The 15751-nt window shown below is 38.8% G+C and overlaps 1 protein-coding gene and 4 non-coding genes across 5 annotated transcripts in view; 1 reads left to right on the forward strand and 4 right to left on the reverse strand.

The window, feature by feature from the left end:
* The window catches only part of LOC124179794, a 28649-nt gene that overhangs the window by 509 nt on the left and 12389 nt on the right, over positions 1-15751 (reverse strand). Inside the window, exon 6 of the mRNA XM_046564539.1 lies at positions 1417-1507. Coding sequence (XP_046420495.1) covers positions 1417-1507 — 91 coding nt within the window. The remainder of the gene's footprint in view (positions 1-1416; positions 1508-15751) is intronic.
* LOC124181802 lies at positions 10142-10260 on the reverse strand. Its single transcript, XR_006870605.1, has one exon. It is a non-coding gene; the product is annotated as a 5S ribosomal RNA (ribosomal RNA).
* Positions 10611-10729, reverse strand: LOC124181807. The gene has a single exon (XR_006870610.1). It is a non-coding gene; the product is annotated as a 5S ribosomal RNA (ribosomal RNA).
* On the reverse strand, positions 11082-11200 carry LOC124181808. The gene has a single exon (XR_006870611.1). It is a non-coding gene; the product is annotated as a 5S ribosomal RNA (ribosomal RNA).
* LOC124181809 lies at positions 12918-13036 on the forward strand. The gene has a single exon (XR_006870612.1). It is a non-coding gene; the product is annotated as a 5S ribosomal RNA (ribosomal RNA).

Raw genomic sequence — 15751 nt, forward strand, 5'->3', positions numbered from 1 at the left:
TAGTATTAATGCTTAACCCTTTCAGTCACACATTTTTTCGCTAAACATTTTGGCCTGAATTTTATTACTCGGGGGAATTTTGGGGCCGCTGATCACGAATCTGAAGTCAGAGTTTGGATATATCGCTATATTGGATCCGCCATTTTGGATTTAGACATTATCAAATTCTGAATTCAGATTTGTGATCAGCGACCCCAAAATCCCACCGTGTAACAAATTTCAGGCCAAAATATTGAGTAAACAAAATGTATGACTTTTACATCATGTGTAACTTATGTCCCTTCAAATTGGTCTAACATTTTCAACGCAAATTTCGTTCGTCTTTTACCATTGTATGCAACTCGGTGAACAACATAACCTAAATTGAAAAGGAGTAACTCTTAAGAATTGCATAGCTATTATTTTTTTAAATCTTTTTCTACATGGTCGACATTTAACATCAATTGAGAAGGTTGGTGAGTCAGGAGTTGATACTTTTTCGATTAGATTATTACGAGATAGTCGCACACATCGAAGCTTCATCAAATTTCCATGCTCGTAAGCTTCAAATATTGTAAGTATCGAATTTAGCCTATTCTTTCGCGAGTTTTGCGTTGAAAAAAATATGAATACTTCAAAAAAAACAAACTCCAATATCAAGATAAAGAATGGCGTGAAGAAAGTTGTGTCCGAATTCAAGGCGAATAACTTGAAAGCTCCTCCTTTGAGAATGTACACCGTTTTGTAACACCAGATTCCGAGAAAACCGTTAAAAAAAATTTTCTTCAATAAAAATAACGTTTCAAAATTTATTTTCAGTTCTTTACGAGTGCTTTGATTTTACATAAAAATATCAGACCGACTAGCGTATTTTAACCATTGAAAAGAAAATCGCGAAAATCAGATGGTTTTCGTCCCGTTACAATAGCATGGTCCGTTAACCCTGATTGGTCACTTGGGGTGAATATCACCCCTCACATTTTTCAAAATCCTCGTACAGTCCCTTAGTACCATAACTTCACCGCTGTTTTACAATATTTAAACAGTAAATTTTCGTTAGGGAAACTGAAAGAACTTTTCGTACGATCCTTAAACAATACCCAAATATTTTTTTTAGATTTATAAAACTCATTGTTGAAGCAGGATATCACATTTTTAGAACTGGGGTGATCTTCACCCTCTGTGACCGTTATGCGATTCTACTGAGGTTTGACCAATTAGGGTTAAGGGTATATGAAATAAAAAATCGATATCTAACCTATCTTGTCGAGAACTTTAGTATATTTATTCTTGAATTTTTAGAAAAATCATTGTAGCTTACTGGTATACGAATTTGATAAATTCCTCATATTATCGTAATCAAATTGACGACAAGGTATTGAATTTCAACTCACTTCTAGCATTCGCTTGCGGGAGAATTTCACGCAATACACTTACCACGACACGTTCTCGTTTCCTGTGGATTTGCTGAGCTAAATCAGCGACGTACTCGCGACTTCCAGTGCCAAAAGACCTCAAAGCTCTCAAACTGAAACAGCAAGAATGTCGTGTAAGGATTTCAGGATTTCACGAACAGTTACGGCCATTATACAACGCAGAATGTAAATGTGCCGATTAAACGTGAAAGGGGATCAATTAATGATTCCACGAGTACTTATTACATACAGGTATAAACGTGCTGTCCACGATCATTCCACTAACTGGTCACAAAATCAAAAGACTCGCTGCATTTCCGGGTGTCCTTTCCGATCGCCACGGTAACAAATACAAAAAGCTCTGCATCGCGCTATAACTTTTTTTCAACAGGTGCATTGAGAAAAATTTCATTTTTTATAGTAACTAGAAACATTCGGTAAAGCAGGTATCATTGAAAAACTCTGTTTGGATATTGTTGGAATTACGAAAAACGAGGTACACGTAACCATTTTGAGCTATTGTCGATACTTTTTTGGTAATTGCAACGCAAAATCAATTTTTTTTGGTTTACTCTACTTTTTTTTAGTTAGATAAGGCTTTAACATCAATTTATTGTTGCACAAGCATTAAATTTTCGCAACAGTTACAAGAAAATATAGTAACGGTGAGAGTAATGAGAGAGAATAATAACGGATACTAGACTTTCCGGTAACAGCTAGAAAACTAATTTTCATTTTACACCTAGAACTATATTTTTCGATTGTGGTACAAAATGAAAATAGTTGAGGACCGAGCGGTAACCGAAACTAAAAGTTACTCTCAGTGTGCTTGAAATAGGCTCTTATTCTTGCATGTTAAGTGGATGGAAAATTTATTTTTGCCTCTTATGGAAGTAACAAGCAATAAAATGACACCGAATGAATTCGATTATCAATCATTGTTCTTATTATGATTACTTCGCATAAATAAAATCAATTATGAAACGTAATTATTTTATTTTGCCCTAAAATGCACAAAAAAAGGTATATACATGCACTCATTGAAAAAAGCGCGATGCGACAGGGGGGGGGAGGGCAATTACGAACAGCCCCCCTCCACCTCCCTTCGTTGCACATTGTACCATTACTGCTCAATTGACGCGAAGTGGAACTGCTGCAGTCGAGGGCGATGTGTGCCGGAGAAATTGAGAAACTCAATAACTTCCGCTGGTATACCTGTATGATCATTGCGGAACGGTTTCAGTTACTGCAAAACTGAATTATCCAATTTTCCATGTACGGAATACGATATCCAGCCGCGGGCTCTCAACGTCAGCTCGTGTAACAACGTATTTTGAATGTCCTTTTTATGCACATTCTATCTCTTCTCGTTTTGTTCGTTATATGCGGTATATGACGCAGTTGCAGATCCATTCTGCATTGTGAAAAATTACCGCTGACATTTATTACCGCGGCTCGTGGTGTTATGCAGATAGGGCAGAGACGAAATAGAGTATATTGTATTACACGTGCAGAAAGTGGGCGATTTCTGACGAGTGTAAAGTTTTGAGCGTGAGCCGCAAAGGCGAGTGCTGCAATCATATGAGTAATAGTGTGAACGCAGCAAGAGCCAAGGCAAGCGTTGTAAATTAACAGACGAAACAGATATCTTCCGTTCCCACACGTGACGCACGCTATTTTCTCCAACATCTGTGAAAGAAAGTTTAATTTGAGACGTGCCGAAGGTGCCATTGACACCGCTTGAATTAGCGCTCGTTAACTTACGCTCGATGAGACAATGCGCAAAATTAAGTTATCAGAAATTGCGCATGCGCTGAGAAAGCCCTAGTGCGTAAAGTTGAGAAATTCACTCAAGCGCATGCGTCAGCGTCGTTTTACCGTACTGTTCGGAAATGGAAAACTTTACGCACGCTTCACAGCTTCCCAAGCTTGTGTTGGAAAAAGATTGTTCTTAGACCACTCCGGTTCTATTTGAATAGATGAATCTGCAGTTGGACAATGTTTTTTGCTCATGACTAGGCTACAAGAAAATATCGCCACAAACAACTTGAGGATGTATCCGTCAGCGGTTTGATTCATATTTTTAATTTATCAAACAGATGTCTTTTACAAACAAAGAAGGACAAATGTTTTCACTGAAAAATCGTTCTTGAAATGAAATTCTTAAATACTATTATTGCTTCGTAGTTTCTGGTATTTCCACTGCTTGGGATCAAAACGTGAATAATCTTTTTCTTACTTGGTCATAGGAAATGCATAATTACCCTAAATGTTTCGAAATTAGAACTGAAAAACTACCCTTTCTACAAACATCAAATAATTCGGTATAAAAACGTTGATACACCCATTCTGTACGAGAAACTTTGAAACTCGCTGAGAGAAATGTATTAATTAATTAGAATGGGTAAAGATTTGTAAGAAACGAGATCTAAGTACAGTAATTCAAAAAGTCTGAGAATAAGGATATGGATGGATTTTTGCAATGCAAGAAATATGCCATTTGCAATTGCCGAATGGCCTGTTCGAAACAAAGAAAGAACGTAAAATTAAAACCAGTAGTTGCAAAAGAAAGCGCGCACTGTCAGCTATTGAAAATAACGTAAAGAATTTGATATCGAATTTTCTATACGTATCTGGTAAAAGTAGACGAATTCTTATTCTCTTGTAAATCTGCGTTGCGGTGTGTGCGGTAAATAAGCGTTAAATCGTTTGAAAAATGTGCGAAACAAGGCATCGGACGGAAGGAAGACGACAGAAGCAAGGGAAAAAGGATAGTAAAAAAAGACGACGGGACGGAAATCGTTCGCAAATCCGTAAACTTGGCTACTTTGCAATTCCAATCGAAATGGCGTCGGACCGTCGTCAAGTTGGCGCAAGGCCCCCAGCGTGATAAGATTACTTATTTATGAGGACGACTATTGGCTCTTCTTCCTTGATGGTCTAATCCGATTTGGATGATGTGATTTGTCGGATTGAGAATACCTCGGGAAGAGCGATCGCCTCGCGTTTATTCGCCAACTTCCCATCCTCGCCGTCACCCGACCCCTCGGCCACCGCCTCGTAAATCGTAGCCACTTCCGTTCGCTGTAATTAATTATAAGCCTCGCCGCAAACTCGGCACAAGTAGCGCCTCGACAGCCGGCGGCCCGAATCGTCGCGCCATGCACTTCCGGAATCCGGGGAAAATTTGTTAATTTTCGCCATGGTTGGGGTAAAGCGGACTCCCGACTCTCCGTAACTTCCTGCCCTCGGGTTGCTGACGACTCGGAGCTTCGCTCGCTACGACTGTGGTTCCCCGATAAATATCCCAAAATTGCTAAGCCATAGAAAATTGCGTATTGTGTTCTAAAAATTTTCAGGTATTAATACGATCGGGAAAAATCCTAAAACCACGACGCGGATCGATTGAATATACCATCAAAAGCGATTAAAGATCAAATCTCGTATCCGAAGGCTAAGATATCGGCATAGTTAGATCATTTGAATTAGACAAATAATCTGTATCAACTATACTTTGATAAATTAAAGCCGACGTACCGTCAAGTCGAAAAGTCGAGGAATATTCGCCTCGGAAAATGACAAACTCCCGTGACGATCTCGGAAATGGTTCGATAAAAAACTCTGAAACTCGCATGATTTAACAACCGATGAACATGAAAAAATCCCATGTCCCATTTCATCTAAACTTCCGGTTCAACTCTAAATAAATCGCTTTTCAATGTTTTACCGACAAATTTATAACGTTTCCTCTTTAGTACTTTTTCTAAGTGAATGATTAAGTTTTTTCAACTTCAATTTTTTTTTCACCCATTTTATTATTAGTTCCTGTCTACCGATGAACCTACACTTTTTCTTATTTGATGAAAAGTATCGCGAAAAAAACTTTTCTTAACGGTTTGTTTTCGAATAAATCCATTTCAATGTTTCGGGATCTACTTACTGTAGAGCTCGGCAACTACTCAGTTAATTATAACAACGAATAATCGTTCTTTTTATTAATTGACGAATCGTTTAATCAAAAGGAGAATTTATTGAAAGGGGCGATTGCTCGATTGATTGAAAAAAAAAAATTTGATTTAGTCGAGGATTAGCCGATTGATCGCGTTGCCCTAGAATGTAGGGTGTCGGAACGAATATAAATTGGCCTAAGAGAATCCTCAAATTTTATTACAAACAGGGGAAGTGTTACTCGACCAATTTATTTTTACTGCAAAGTTTACAAAATAAGCTCCTAAAAATCATAAATAAACATCAACTCATAACTAATAAAAGGCCATTGGACTGTAAACAAATGTATGCTTACGAGTCGCTTAAATACCATTATGATATTTTAAGAATACTTTTATCAATTTCAGTATTACCAGAAATAGAAGTATTATTATGCCAAAGATGTGCAAAATTGATACTAGTAGATGCAGTTATGTCAAGGCTGTTGCCGAATGAACTTAAAACGACAAACAAAAACATATACATGTCATAAAAATAAAATAAAGTCATGGATCTTAGAGAATCTCTAAGTCTAACCTTTGTTATTACATTGTTAATTTGTATTACTAAAAAAATTCGATAAAAATTTAGAACTATGTTCTCTGGATGATCACTATTATATACGTTTCGAAACTGTTATTTTTTTTCGTACAAATTTATTCTATCAGATTATAAGAGTTATATCAGAACTGCGAACAAGTATAACTAGCATAAGTATACTTCTGCAACGGTTTGCATTTGATGTTTTATACGCGAAAATGTAAACAATCCGATGAAAATAAATAAATAAATATTCTAAAATCGAAGAAAGAAGTTCAATTTACCGCTCCGAAGGGTGAAAAGTAAGCGAGGAATTAGCGCGGAAGAATTTTTTGCGAGTGCGGGAACGACCTACTTTGCGCACTCGTATCGTAATGTACTATTATATATAACGGGGAATTCATTGTCGCCACGGCGCGACGCTGGGATACTTTTTGGATTAGTCCTACGAACATGCAAACCGGACTGGAGGATTAAACCCGCGGTAAACGGGGGCGGCTTCCGTCCGGCGGGTCACGGAGTTGATTATCTCATGCAACACCCGCCTCCTCCCTCGAGTCCCATGGACGTCCTAATCACTCCCGCGTTGTTCGCTAACTCGGTACCAACCCACGAACCTACCGACTCTGGAACGAGGAAGGCACTGCCCCGAAGCCTCATGTGTCCGCATGCGACGTGCCGATTGCCCGATATCACCGGGATGACACGGGTTTCCCATTCCATTTTCTTATTTTTAAAAGGGAAAGGGAAATTGACCGGTAAGAATGGCAGCGTTGACGATAACGATAACGAACGATGGAAATTTGTTTGCTCTTTTGTCTCGAGAGTTCGCTCTGCGAAAGAAATTTGTTGTCAAGAAACGTGGGGGAAAACTTGAAAGTTCTAGTAACCTTTGGTTACCTCATCAATGGATTCTCGAATAAGGGTGCTTTACGTAATTTTGCATCGAGTGTCGCCCCGATGCTCAATATTACGTAAATTTTATTATGCCGCATGCTAAAAAAGCATGCCGAATATCGTTTCACTGTCTAAAGTCGATACGTGTGAAGTAGGAATGTGCGATTATAGTCTGTTTAAAGGGGATGGGTGGGGAAGGGTCCGGTATAAGTTTCATCCCTTGCAAGATTGATGCTAGAAAATGAATGATGTTTTCAATCAAATCATTTTCAAAGGCCTTTTGATATTATTATTTTTGGTAAGATTGAGAAAAACAATTCTCCAAACGTTTGATCGTTCCACCAAATTCAGCTACGGAAAAATGACTAGTCTGTAAAGTTGAACTGTATTCTAGGAAGGATTGCATTTTCAGTGTGAATTGCGACGGCAAATTGATCTTGGAATAGTTTCTTCTTATTTTTTTTTTTTTTTTTTGTTACGAATATTCTTTGTAAGTATAGAGTAGCTGTTTTTATTGTGAACAGAGGTTCAATTTGTTATTTTCATCATCATCAATTCGTCTTGTTATTGTCGGAAACCATATCATATAATTACTTGTGTCCATAATTCTTCGACGGATTCTTCTTAATTAACGAACTATTTATTAGGGCTTCAAATTTTCGATAAAACTGTTTGCGATGCATGTTTCTACCACAGACGAATATTATATGTTTATCAATACCATAACATTACGTGTTTGGAAAATGCTTAAACGAGTTTTTAACTCGGGTTTTTAATATTGAATTTCTTGTATCGTAATATTCGATGTTACATGCATCGTATTTTTAATACGGTCACGATTAATATTCCAAACTGTATCGTATTGTCAATGCTCTGTTGGTTATGAATAGGTTATTATACAATTATTGTAATTTTCAGTAAATAATGTATAATTACAATGCATGAGTGGAAAATTTCGCAGCGTGTTTTCATTTCCAATATCGTGTATATTAAACTTTACATTAAAATTAATGTGCGAGTGTGAATTTAGCTATCCAAGGGTATGAATGGTCGTTTCGTATACCTAATTTACAAATTTCATATGACTGCGCTGTGAATTTTTTCTTAACTTTGAAATCTTTTTTAGTAGTGAGGTAAAATGAAATAAATTCCAAGGAATGCAGAAAAAATATTTGAAAATATATATTCTTTAGAAATATGAGATCGCGCATAAAAATCCATGAGACAGCGGATAAACTAAAACACACTAAAAACTGAGAAAAATAAATAAATTCAAAAATAAACCAAAGTATTGAAGCAGCTAGAAAACGTTACTGTTCAGCAACGCTGTGAAAAAACTTTTTCACATATTTCTGTATCCACTTCAGTTCCGGACGAAATACTGGTAAAAGCTGCGTCGATCGCAACCAAAATGATTAATAACCGGTAACTCCTTCTCGAAATATCGTTGGACAAAAAACTTTATCACACACATACGCACATGCATGCATATGTACACACATACACAGGATTCCAACCGAAAATGGTGCAAGGCGATTCTCTAGATCGAGAAACAACAAGATATAGTGAGAACTCAACTTTTCATTTTCGTGGTGATGACAACAACTTCCTTTTTTCTCTGAAAACAGAGAAACGGGAAATCGAAAAGCAGTACGACTGTGTACGCGCGAAATTAGAAATTGAAAATTCATAATTCTTGAGAAAAGCCGAAAAAAGTACTAGAGACCGTTATGTAACGAAACCTTCGACCCCTCTTTCCGGACTTCCTTAAATGGATTGCAAAGTTCATGGACGGCTCCCAACTTGACGCATCATGCATAAAAAACTGGAAACAATCAAGACAACTTTTAGAAGGAAAACATAGAAACTGAGCAAATTCTGGAGAGCCTTTCGAAAAAAAGATGCCAACGGCACGCGGTGTTTCCAAGCGGTGCTTTGAAAGTGGTATGGCCGTTGCCGATAGAAAGAAATCTCCTTTACTTCATCTAGATGATTAAATAAATCTGTAGAATGCAAGCGCGCAGGTTGGAAGAAATTGGGAATGCATCTGTATTGAGTGATGGAGTGCTTACAGACAAAACGATGCGCGGCAAGATTACTGGAAATGAGAACCGTCAATGTGTTAAATTTCAGAGCTTTTTCTGATCCACTGACTGTCACTAATTTAAAACCCAGTGAATGTTTGGGAAAAAAAACTACCAGTAAGTGAAATCGCGGTAAGACTTGTTAAAAAAGACCGTCCGAAAGTCCAAACTTCTTTGAATCGTTTTCAAGAAAAAAAAAGATGCCAACGGCACGCGGTGTTCCCAAGCGGTCACCCATCCAAGTACTGACCGCGCCCAACGTTGCTTAAGGGAGTTTATCTGATGATCGAATTAACAGATAGATTTCAATGAAAAAATTCGAGTCAACTTGAAAGTATGTAAAAAGTCACCTGTTTGAATTTCAATCTCTCCGGATATCTTGTTCGCGAGCAATTAATAAATAAAAATTGTCTGAATTAACATGGTCTCTTATGGATAGTCTTGTTTTTTTCGCCTATAAACGTGAAATTTACAATCATTGACAGACAGTTTCGAATCAAACTTTTGTAATAGATAAAAAAATATGTAAAGAACATTTAGACTGCTTTCTAAAATCCATTGGATACTTACGAACTTCAGAATAAATTAATTTGTCTCGCGAAGTGCTAATTTTTTGGAGGTTAACCTCCATTTTACTATGGCCGCATATGAAGCCGGCAACGTTGCAACCGCGCGCTTTTTGAAATGAATACTAACACATGGCTGCTGCTGCGGTACGCCGTCGGGCGTTGCCGCCGTCGGGCGTCGCGCCTGGTTGCAGCGTTGCCAAACTTATCGAAGGGACTACGCTAGTCGTAATAATTTTTCTTTTGATTAACTCGGTACCAGATGAACTTCCTTAACTTCGGTGATCGGACGAGAACCGGTGCCTTCAACGTGGTATGGCCGTTGCCGATGGACATGAATCTGTATCATCTGATCTCGGAAGTCAAACAAATCTGTAGGGTTTGCAAGCGCGTAGGTTGGAAGAATTTCGGCGTGTCAGGATCTCGAGATGTCTCTCAATTGATTGACCCACTGCTTGCGGACAAAATGATGCGCAGCAAGATTACGTGGAAGTGAGAACCGTCAATGTGTGAAATTTCAGAGCTTTTTCTGATCCACTGACTGTCACTAATTTGAAACCCAGTGAATGTTTGGGAAAAAAAACTACCAGTAAGTGAAATCGCGGTAAGACTTGTTAAAAAAGATCGTCCCAAAGTCCAAACTTCTTCGAATCGTTTTCAAGAAAAAAAAAGATGCCAACGGCACGCGGTGTTCCCAAGCGGTCACCCATCCAAGTACTGACCGCGCCCAACGTTGCTTAACTTCGGTGATCGGACGAGAACCGGTGCTTTCAACGTGGTATGGCCGTTGCCGATGAGAACGAATCTGTATCATCTCATCTCGGAAGTCAAACAAATCTGTAGGGTTTGCAAGCGCGTAGGTTGGAAGAATTTCGGCGTGTCAGGATCTCGAGATGTCTCTCAATTGATTGACCCACTGCTTGCGGACAAAATGATGCGCAGTAAGATTACGCGGAAGTGAGAACCGTCAACGTGTGGAATTGCAGAGCTTTTTCTGATCCACTGACTTACACCAATTTGACACCCAGTGAATGTCTAACAATAAGAAAAAAACTGCCAGTAGGTAAAATCGCGAAAACAATCATTGTTAAAACCATCAAAATATGCAAACTTTTTTGAATCGTTTTCAAGAAAAAAAAAGATGCCAACGGCACGCGGTGTTCCCAAGCGGTCACCCATCCAAGTACTGACCGCGCCCAACGTTGCTTAACTTCGGTGATCGGACGAGAACCGGTGCTTTCAACGTGGTATGGCCGTTGCCGATGGAAAGGAATCTCTGTCATCTCATCTCAAAAGTCGAACAAATATACAGTAGGATTTGTGAACATGTAGGCTGACGAGAATTCAGTGTTTCAGGAATTAGGATGTCTCTGCATTGAGTGATGGAGTGCTTACAGGCATAATGACGCGCAGCAAGATTACGCGGGAGTGAGAACCGTCAGTGTGTGAAAGTTCAGAGCTTTTTCCGATGCACTGACTTACACCAATTTGACACCCAGAGAATCTCTGAAAATAAGAAAAAAAACTATCAGGAAGTGAAATCGCGGAAAGACTCATTGGAAAAACCATTAAAATATACAAACTTCTTTGAAATGTTTTCAAGAAAAAAAAGATGCCAACGGCACGCGGTGTTCCCAAGCGGTCACCCATCCAAGTACTGACCGCGCCCAACGTTGCTTAACTTCGGTGATCGGACGAGAACCGGTGCTTTCAACGTGGTATGGCCGTTGCCGACAAAGGTGGGTCTTTGCCTTTTCATCACAGGAATCGCACTAATGCGCAGAGCTGGAAGATTTCTTCGAGTAGAGCCGCAGGCATTATCGTCCAGAGTCCTGAAGAAGTTTGGCACTTTTTTCACTAGATCACGAAATTTCGATGGTGTTATCATGTATTCGGTATTATCAATCTGGGTGGCGAATCGTTAACAGTGTTGATTCGTTAGAATAGTTGTCTTTATCAATAGGTGGTTCTTGTGTGGATTGTTAGATAGAGTTTTGAATCGACTTCTTTTTTTCATCACCTGTAATGTTATGTGAAAAGTATTGGTTTCATTCACAAATTGATGTCTTCTACTCCAAGGAATCTTTACGTTTCCAGAGCTCTAGAATTCGAAAACAGGTTTTCAGAGAAACGTTGGTCTGTCCAACAAACTCTCGTAAAAATCTCGGAAACAGCTCCAAACAAAAATTTGAAACTTACACGATTTCACAACCATATGATGGGCATCAAAAATTGTCACGTTTATATATTTTCCTGACTATTGTGTTGTGCAAGAAAAAAAAAAATTTGATTAATCTTTTGTTTTGAAGCAAAAAAAATGTTTATATTTTTTCATGTTTTTATTTACTCTCGTACGCTTGGGAATTTTTTTTTCTTCGTCACTTGTAACTCATTATTGAAATAATTTCCGTCTTCCTACCGATAAACATATACTGTTTTTTTTGTGTTGAAAAGTACCTTGAAAATAACTGTTTCTCCGGCTGGTTTGACTTGATACAGAGATATTCAATATATTTAACGGTTGGACAAATGTATAATTATTAATTCGTTGAAGATTGGATGAAAACTGATTGCTCTACGCTAAAATGGTAGTTGTTATTAACGCAAGTAATTATAGGAAAGAATATGATACAGTGGTAGGAGACGAAAGTGAGTGAAATACGTGCTTGAGTTGTTTTTGTTTAGTTAGAATGTTAAAAATTTTAGTATGATGGAATTTATATTTTCAGCCGATGCATAGTGCGTGGCGTAACGGTCATTGGAGACTGAATTTTGATTCGTGGTTTTTGACCATTGCATCCACTTCGTAGAAGGTTTTTTCCAAGTCGTTAAACTTTTGGAATTAGCAGTTTTATTGGGGTGAAACCCGCCTGACTTGGATCAGTTTGTGAAAGTAGATTCGATCACAGAATTTGTGGTTTATCTAATACAAGAAACGTGTGCAGCCACACGCTACGCGCAACACGCTGAAACGAAAACCATCGATGCTCGAAATTCTAGAACTTCCGTTGTGATTCATCAAATTATGTTAACGTGCCAAATTGTGAATATTTCCTTAGTACTTGGATGGGTGACCGCTTGGGAACACCGCGTGCCGTTGGCATCTTCTTTTTTTCTTGAAAACGATTCGAAGAAGTTTGCAGTTTCGGACGGTCTGTTTTGACGAGTCTTACCGTGATTTCACTTACTGGCAGTTTTTTTCTTAGATATTTACTAGGTGTGAAGTTGGTGCGAGTCAGCGGCTCCAAAAAATTTCTAGCATTTCACACATTAACAGTTCTCACTTCCACGTAATCTTTACTGCCCATCATTTTGTCCGCAAGTACTGGGTCAATCAAAGAGACACATCTCGAGATCTTGAGATGACGAATTTTCTTCAATCTACACGTTTGCACACTCTACAGATTTGTTTGACTTTCAAGATCAGATGAAAGAGATTCATTTCCATCGGCAACGGCCATACCACGTTGAAAGCACCGGTTCTCGTCCGATCACCGAAGTTAAGCAACGTTGGGCGCGGTCAGTACTTGGATGGGTGACCGCTTGGGAACACCGCGTGCCGTTGGTACCTTTTTTTTTTCTCCAAAACGATTTAACAAATACTGCATATTATATCACCTTTGGGATAGGTACCACAATCGAAAACTTTAACAGCGACAGCACCATTGCCGGCGCGAGGAACAAGTTTAGAAAATAGGCAGTCAGTGAATTGACCAGATCCTTTGAAGCTTGAAAGCCTGTATCGGGAAGTTATCAGGTCGGTATCACGATCGAGTGGTAAGCCAGTGCACTATTGATACACTTATCATGAAATCTCATTAGGCAAAGCAGTCCGTAGCTTTCTGCTTTTTACTTTTGTTTTTTGTAAAAATATTCCATCCCACACCAAAAAGACTGCGCACCACCGATGGTGTCAGACCGCTTCTCTGTAAAGGCAGTCTTGAAAGCTCTCAACGCAGGCTTTAGGTCTGTAAAATACACGAGATATTCAGTATACAAATCTGCACTACGACATCTCTTCAAGAACCGATAACAGGCGCTCTGCTTTTTCATCAGGCCTCTGATATCTGGCGATATCCAATACACGGAACAATCCAGTACCTCATTCATGAAATTATTGAAAACTGATAACCCTTCATTCACCAGAGACAGAGAGAGAGCGAGGCAAAATGGTACAACTCAAACGCAGATAAGACTATAAAGGCAGCATCAAGGTTGGCACGATTCCACGGTCAGTAGTGAATAACGCGTGACTGCTGCCTAAACACACCGTACTTCGTGAGAGTATACATAAGATAATGCCCTGAGATAAAGGACCGCAAAACCCCAAAACTCCGGGAGATTAATGTTACTGACAGCACAAATATTGAGCCAAGTGTCAGAGGTGGACGCGTGGTAAGTAGGCTGCATTGACGCGATATGATAACCCTGTGAAGCAAATAACTGACTAACAAGGAACCTCAAGTCGGTCGACCCCTCCGATTTTTATCTAGTTCATGTATGTTGTAGTGCATCAAAATGTAAGAAATACTTATTTTTTTTTTTTATTTTATCTGCTAATAAACCGTTTAAAAGGGTGAAAACAACCTCAAAAATGGGCACCTAACGGGGTGGTTTCTTGATGCGCTTAATGTATTTGAAAGAAAACCACGCTAAAAAGTTGCTATTGACGAATGGAATATTTGAGCGTTGATCTTACTTCAATCCCAAACGCTTCTATGCGAAACTGAGAAACTACCCCGTTCGGTGCCCATCTTTCAGGGTCATTTTCACCGGTTTATACCGTTTATTAATCGATTCAAAAAAGTGCGTGCCTCTCTTAGTTTTCGATGCACTAGAACATGTATGAATTATGTACGTCGAAATCGGAGAGGTAGACCTACCAAGGGATCCTTGTAAGGTAAGCCGAGTCGTAAGTTGTAGACGACAGATCTGGGTTGAAATCACCGAGGACGCACGAGAACTTATAACGAGATTGCTGCGGAATAAGTTCACTTTAAGGTTATGTGGTACTCCTTCCTTTGCCGACTGAGCAAACTCACCCTTTTTCTTCCTATATTAAATAAACAAACAAACGGTAGGGGTTCAAATTTCGACACGAGTAAATCAAAAAAGTTACTCGTATCCCGAAAATCGTCTAAAAAATGTGTGGAGCGTTGGAGTACAATTATTTTATGGGTAAATTGTGAAGAATACGGCTGTCCAGCGTCGTAACATTAACGTTGTGCAAGAATCGTGGAATGTAAAAAAATTATCCAGAAGGAAATCGACGAAGCCAATCAGGAAAACACACAAATGTAGTAAAAAAATCACAAAAGTCGTGGATCCCGAATCCTCCTACAGCACCGTCACAGCAGGTAACCTCACCTTTTTGTTCTATTCAGTATCCAACTGTAGAAAATCCAAGAAGCCGTAACTCAAAAGAAGTCTGGCATTCGGATGTTTCGAATTCTTTCTAAATATTTGGTAAGTGAAATTGGATGAATTCTTCGTGTGTTTCGTGCCCCGTAAAACGTATTAAAAGTTTTTCAAAATCAACAGGACAAACAATACCCAAAAATCCTGCACCTTAGAAATTTTATACTGACATTTATTCCTTTCACCGCTAAACTACATTTGCAACCCAGAAAACACAAATGTAATCACCAGTCTCGTTTACCACATGTGCAGACTAGTTTCATCCACAATGGGTGCGAAGGTTAAACTACTAATTTGTTCGGTGAGAGTTTCTGAATCCAACCGTAGGCACACAACATGCCAAACCAGTAATCTGCATTCTTCCGTATCTATATGTATACTTGCGAATGGGAATTGCCACAGAGCCAGTATCGAGGCAATTAGAGGTGGACTTCAGTTCGTATGTATAACGTACATAGTACGATCAGATAGAATTACCGGGGAATCACTCACCGCATTTGTGATTCGCTCTACCGTATTATCGTTTGCGAATTCTAATGCACATCAATGAATTATATTTTCCACTGTATTAACTACCTTATTAGTAGCAGGATTGTAACACAAGCGAACATATGGGGCAGTCCATACCATTTAGACCTGGGTCTGATCTTTGATCTCTCGGATTGGGCCCGCGATTTTTTATATGATTTTTCTCACTTCGAAAGGTACTCGTTTTTTTTTTTTTTTAGATTTTTTGAACTCGCTTCGAATTTTCTACAATTTTTTAAAACGATTTTATTGATCAACATAATTTAAAAATCTGAAAAAATTCTGATAAATCATGCCTCGGGTAGCAAAATTTTTAAGCTTACAGCCGGAGCGGGGA

Source organism: Neodiprion fabricii, chromosome 4 (assembly GCF_021155785.1).
Source record: "Neodiprion fabricii isolate iyNeoFabr1 chromosome 4, iyNeoFabr1.1, whole genome shotgun sequence".
Taxonomy (NCBI): Eukaryota; Metazoa; Arthropoda; class Insecta; order Hymenoptera; family Diprionidae; genus Neodiprion; species Neodiprion fabricii.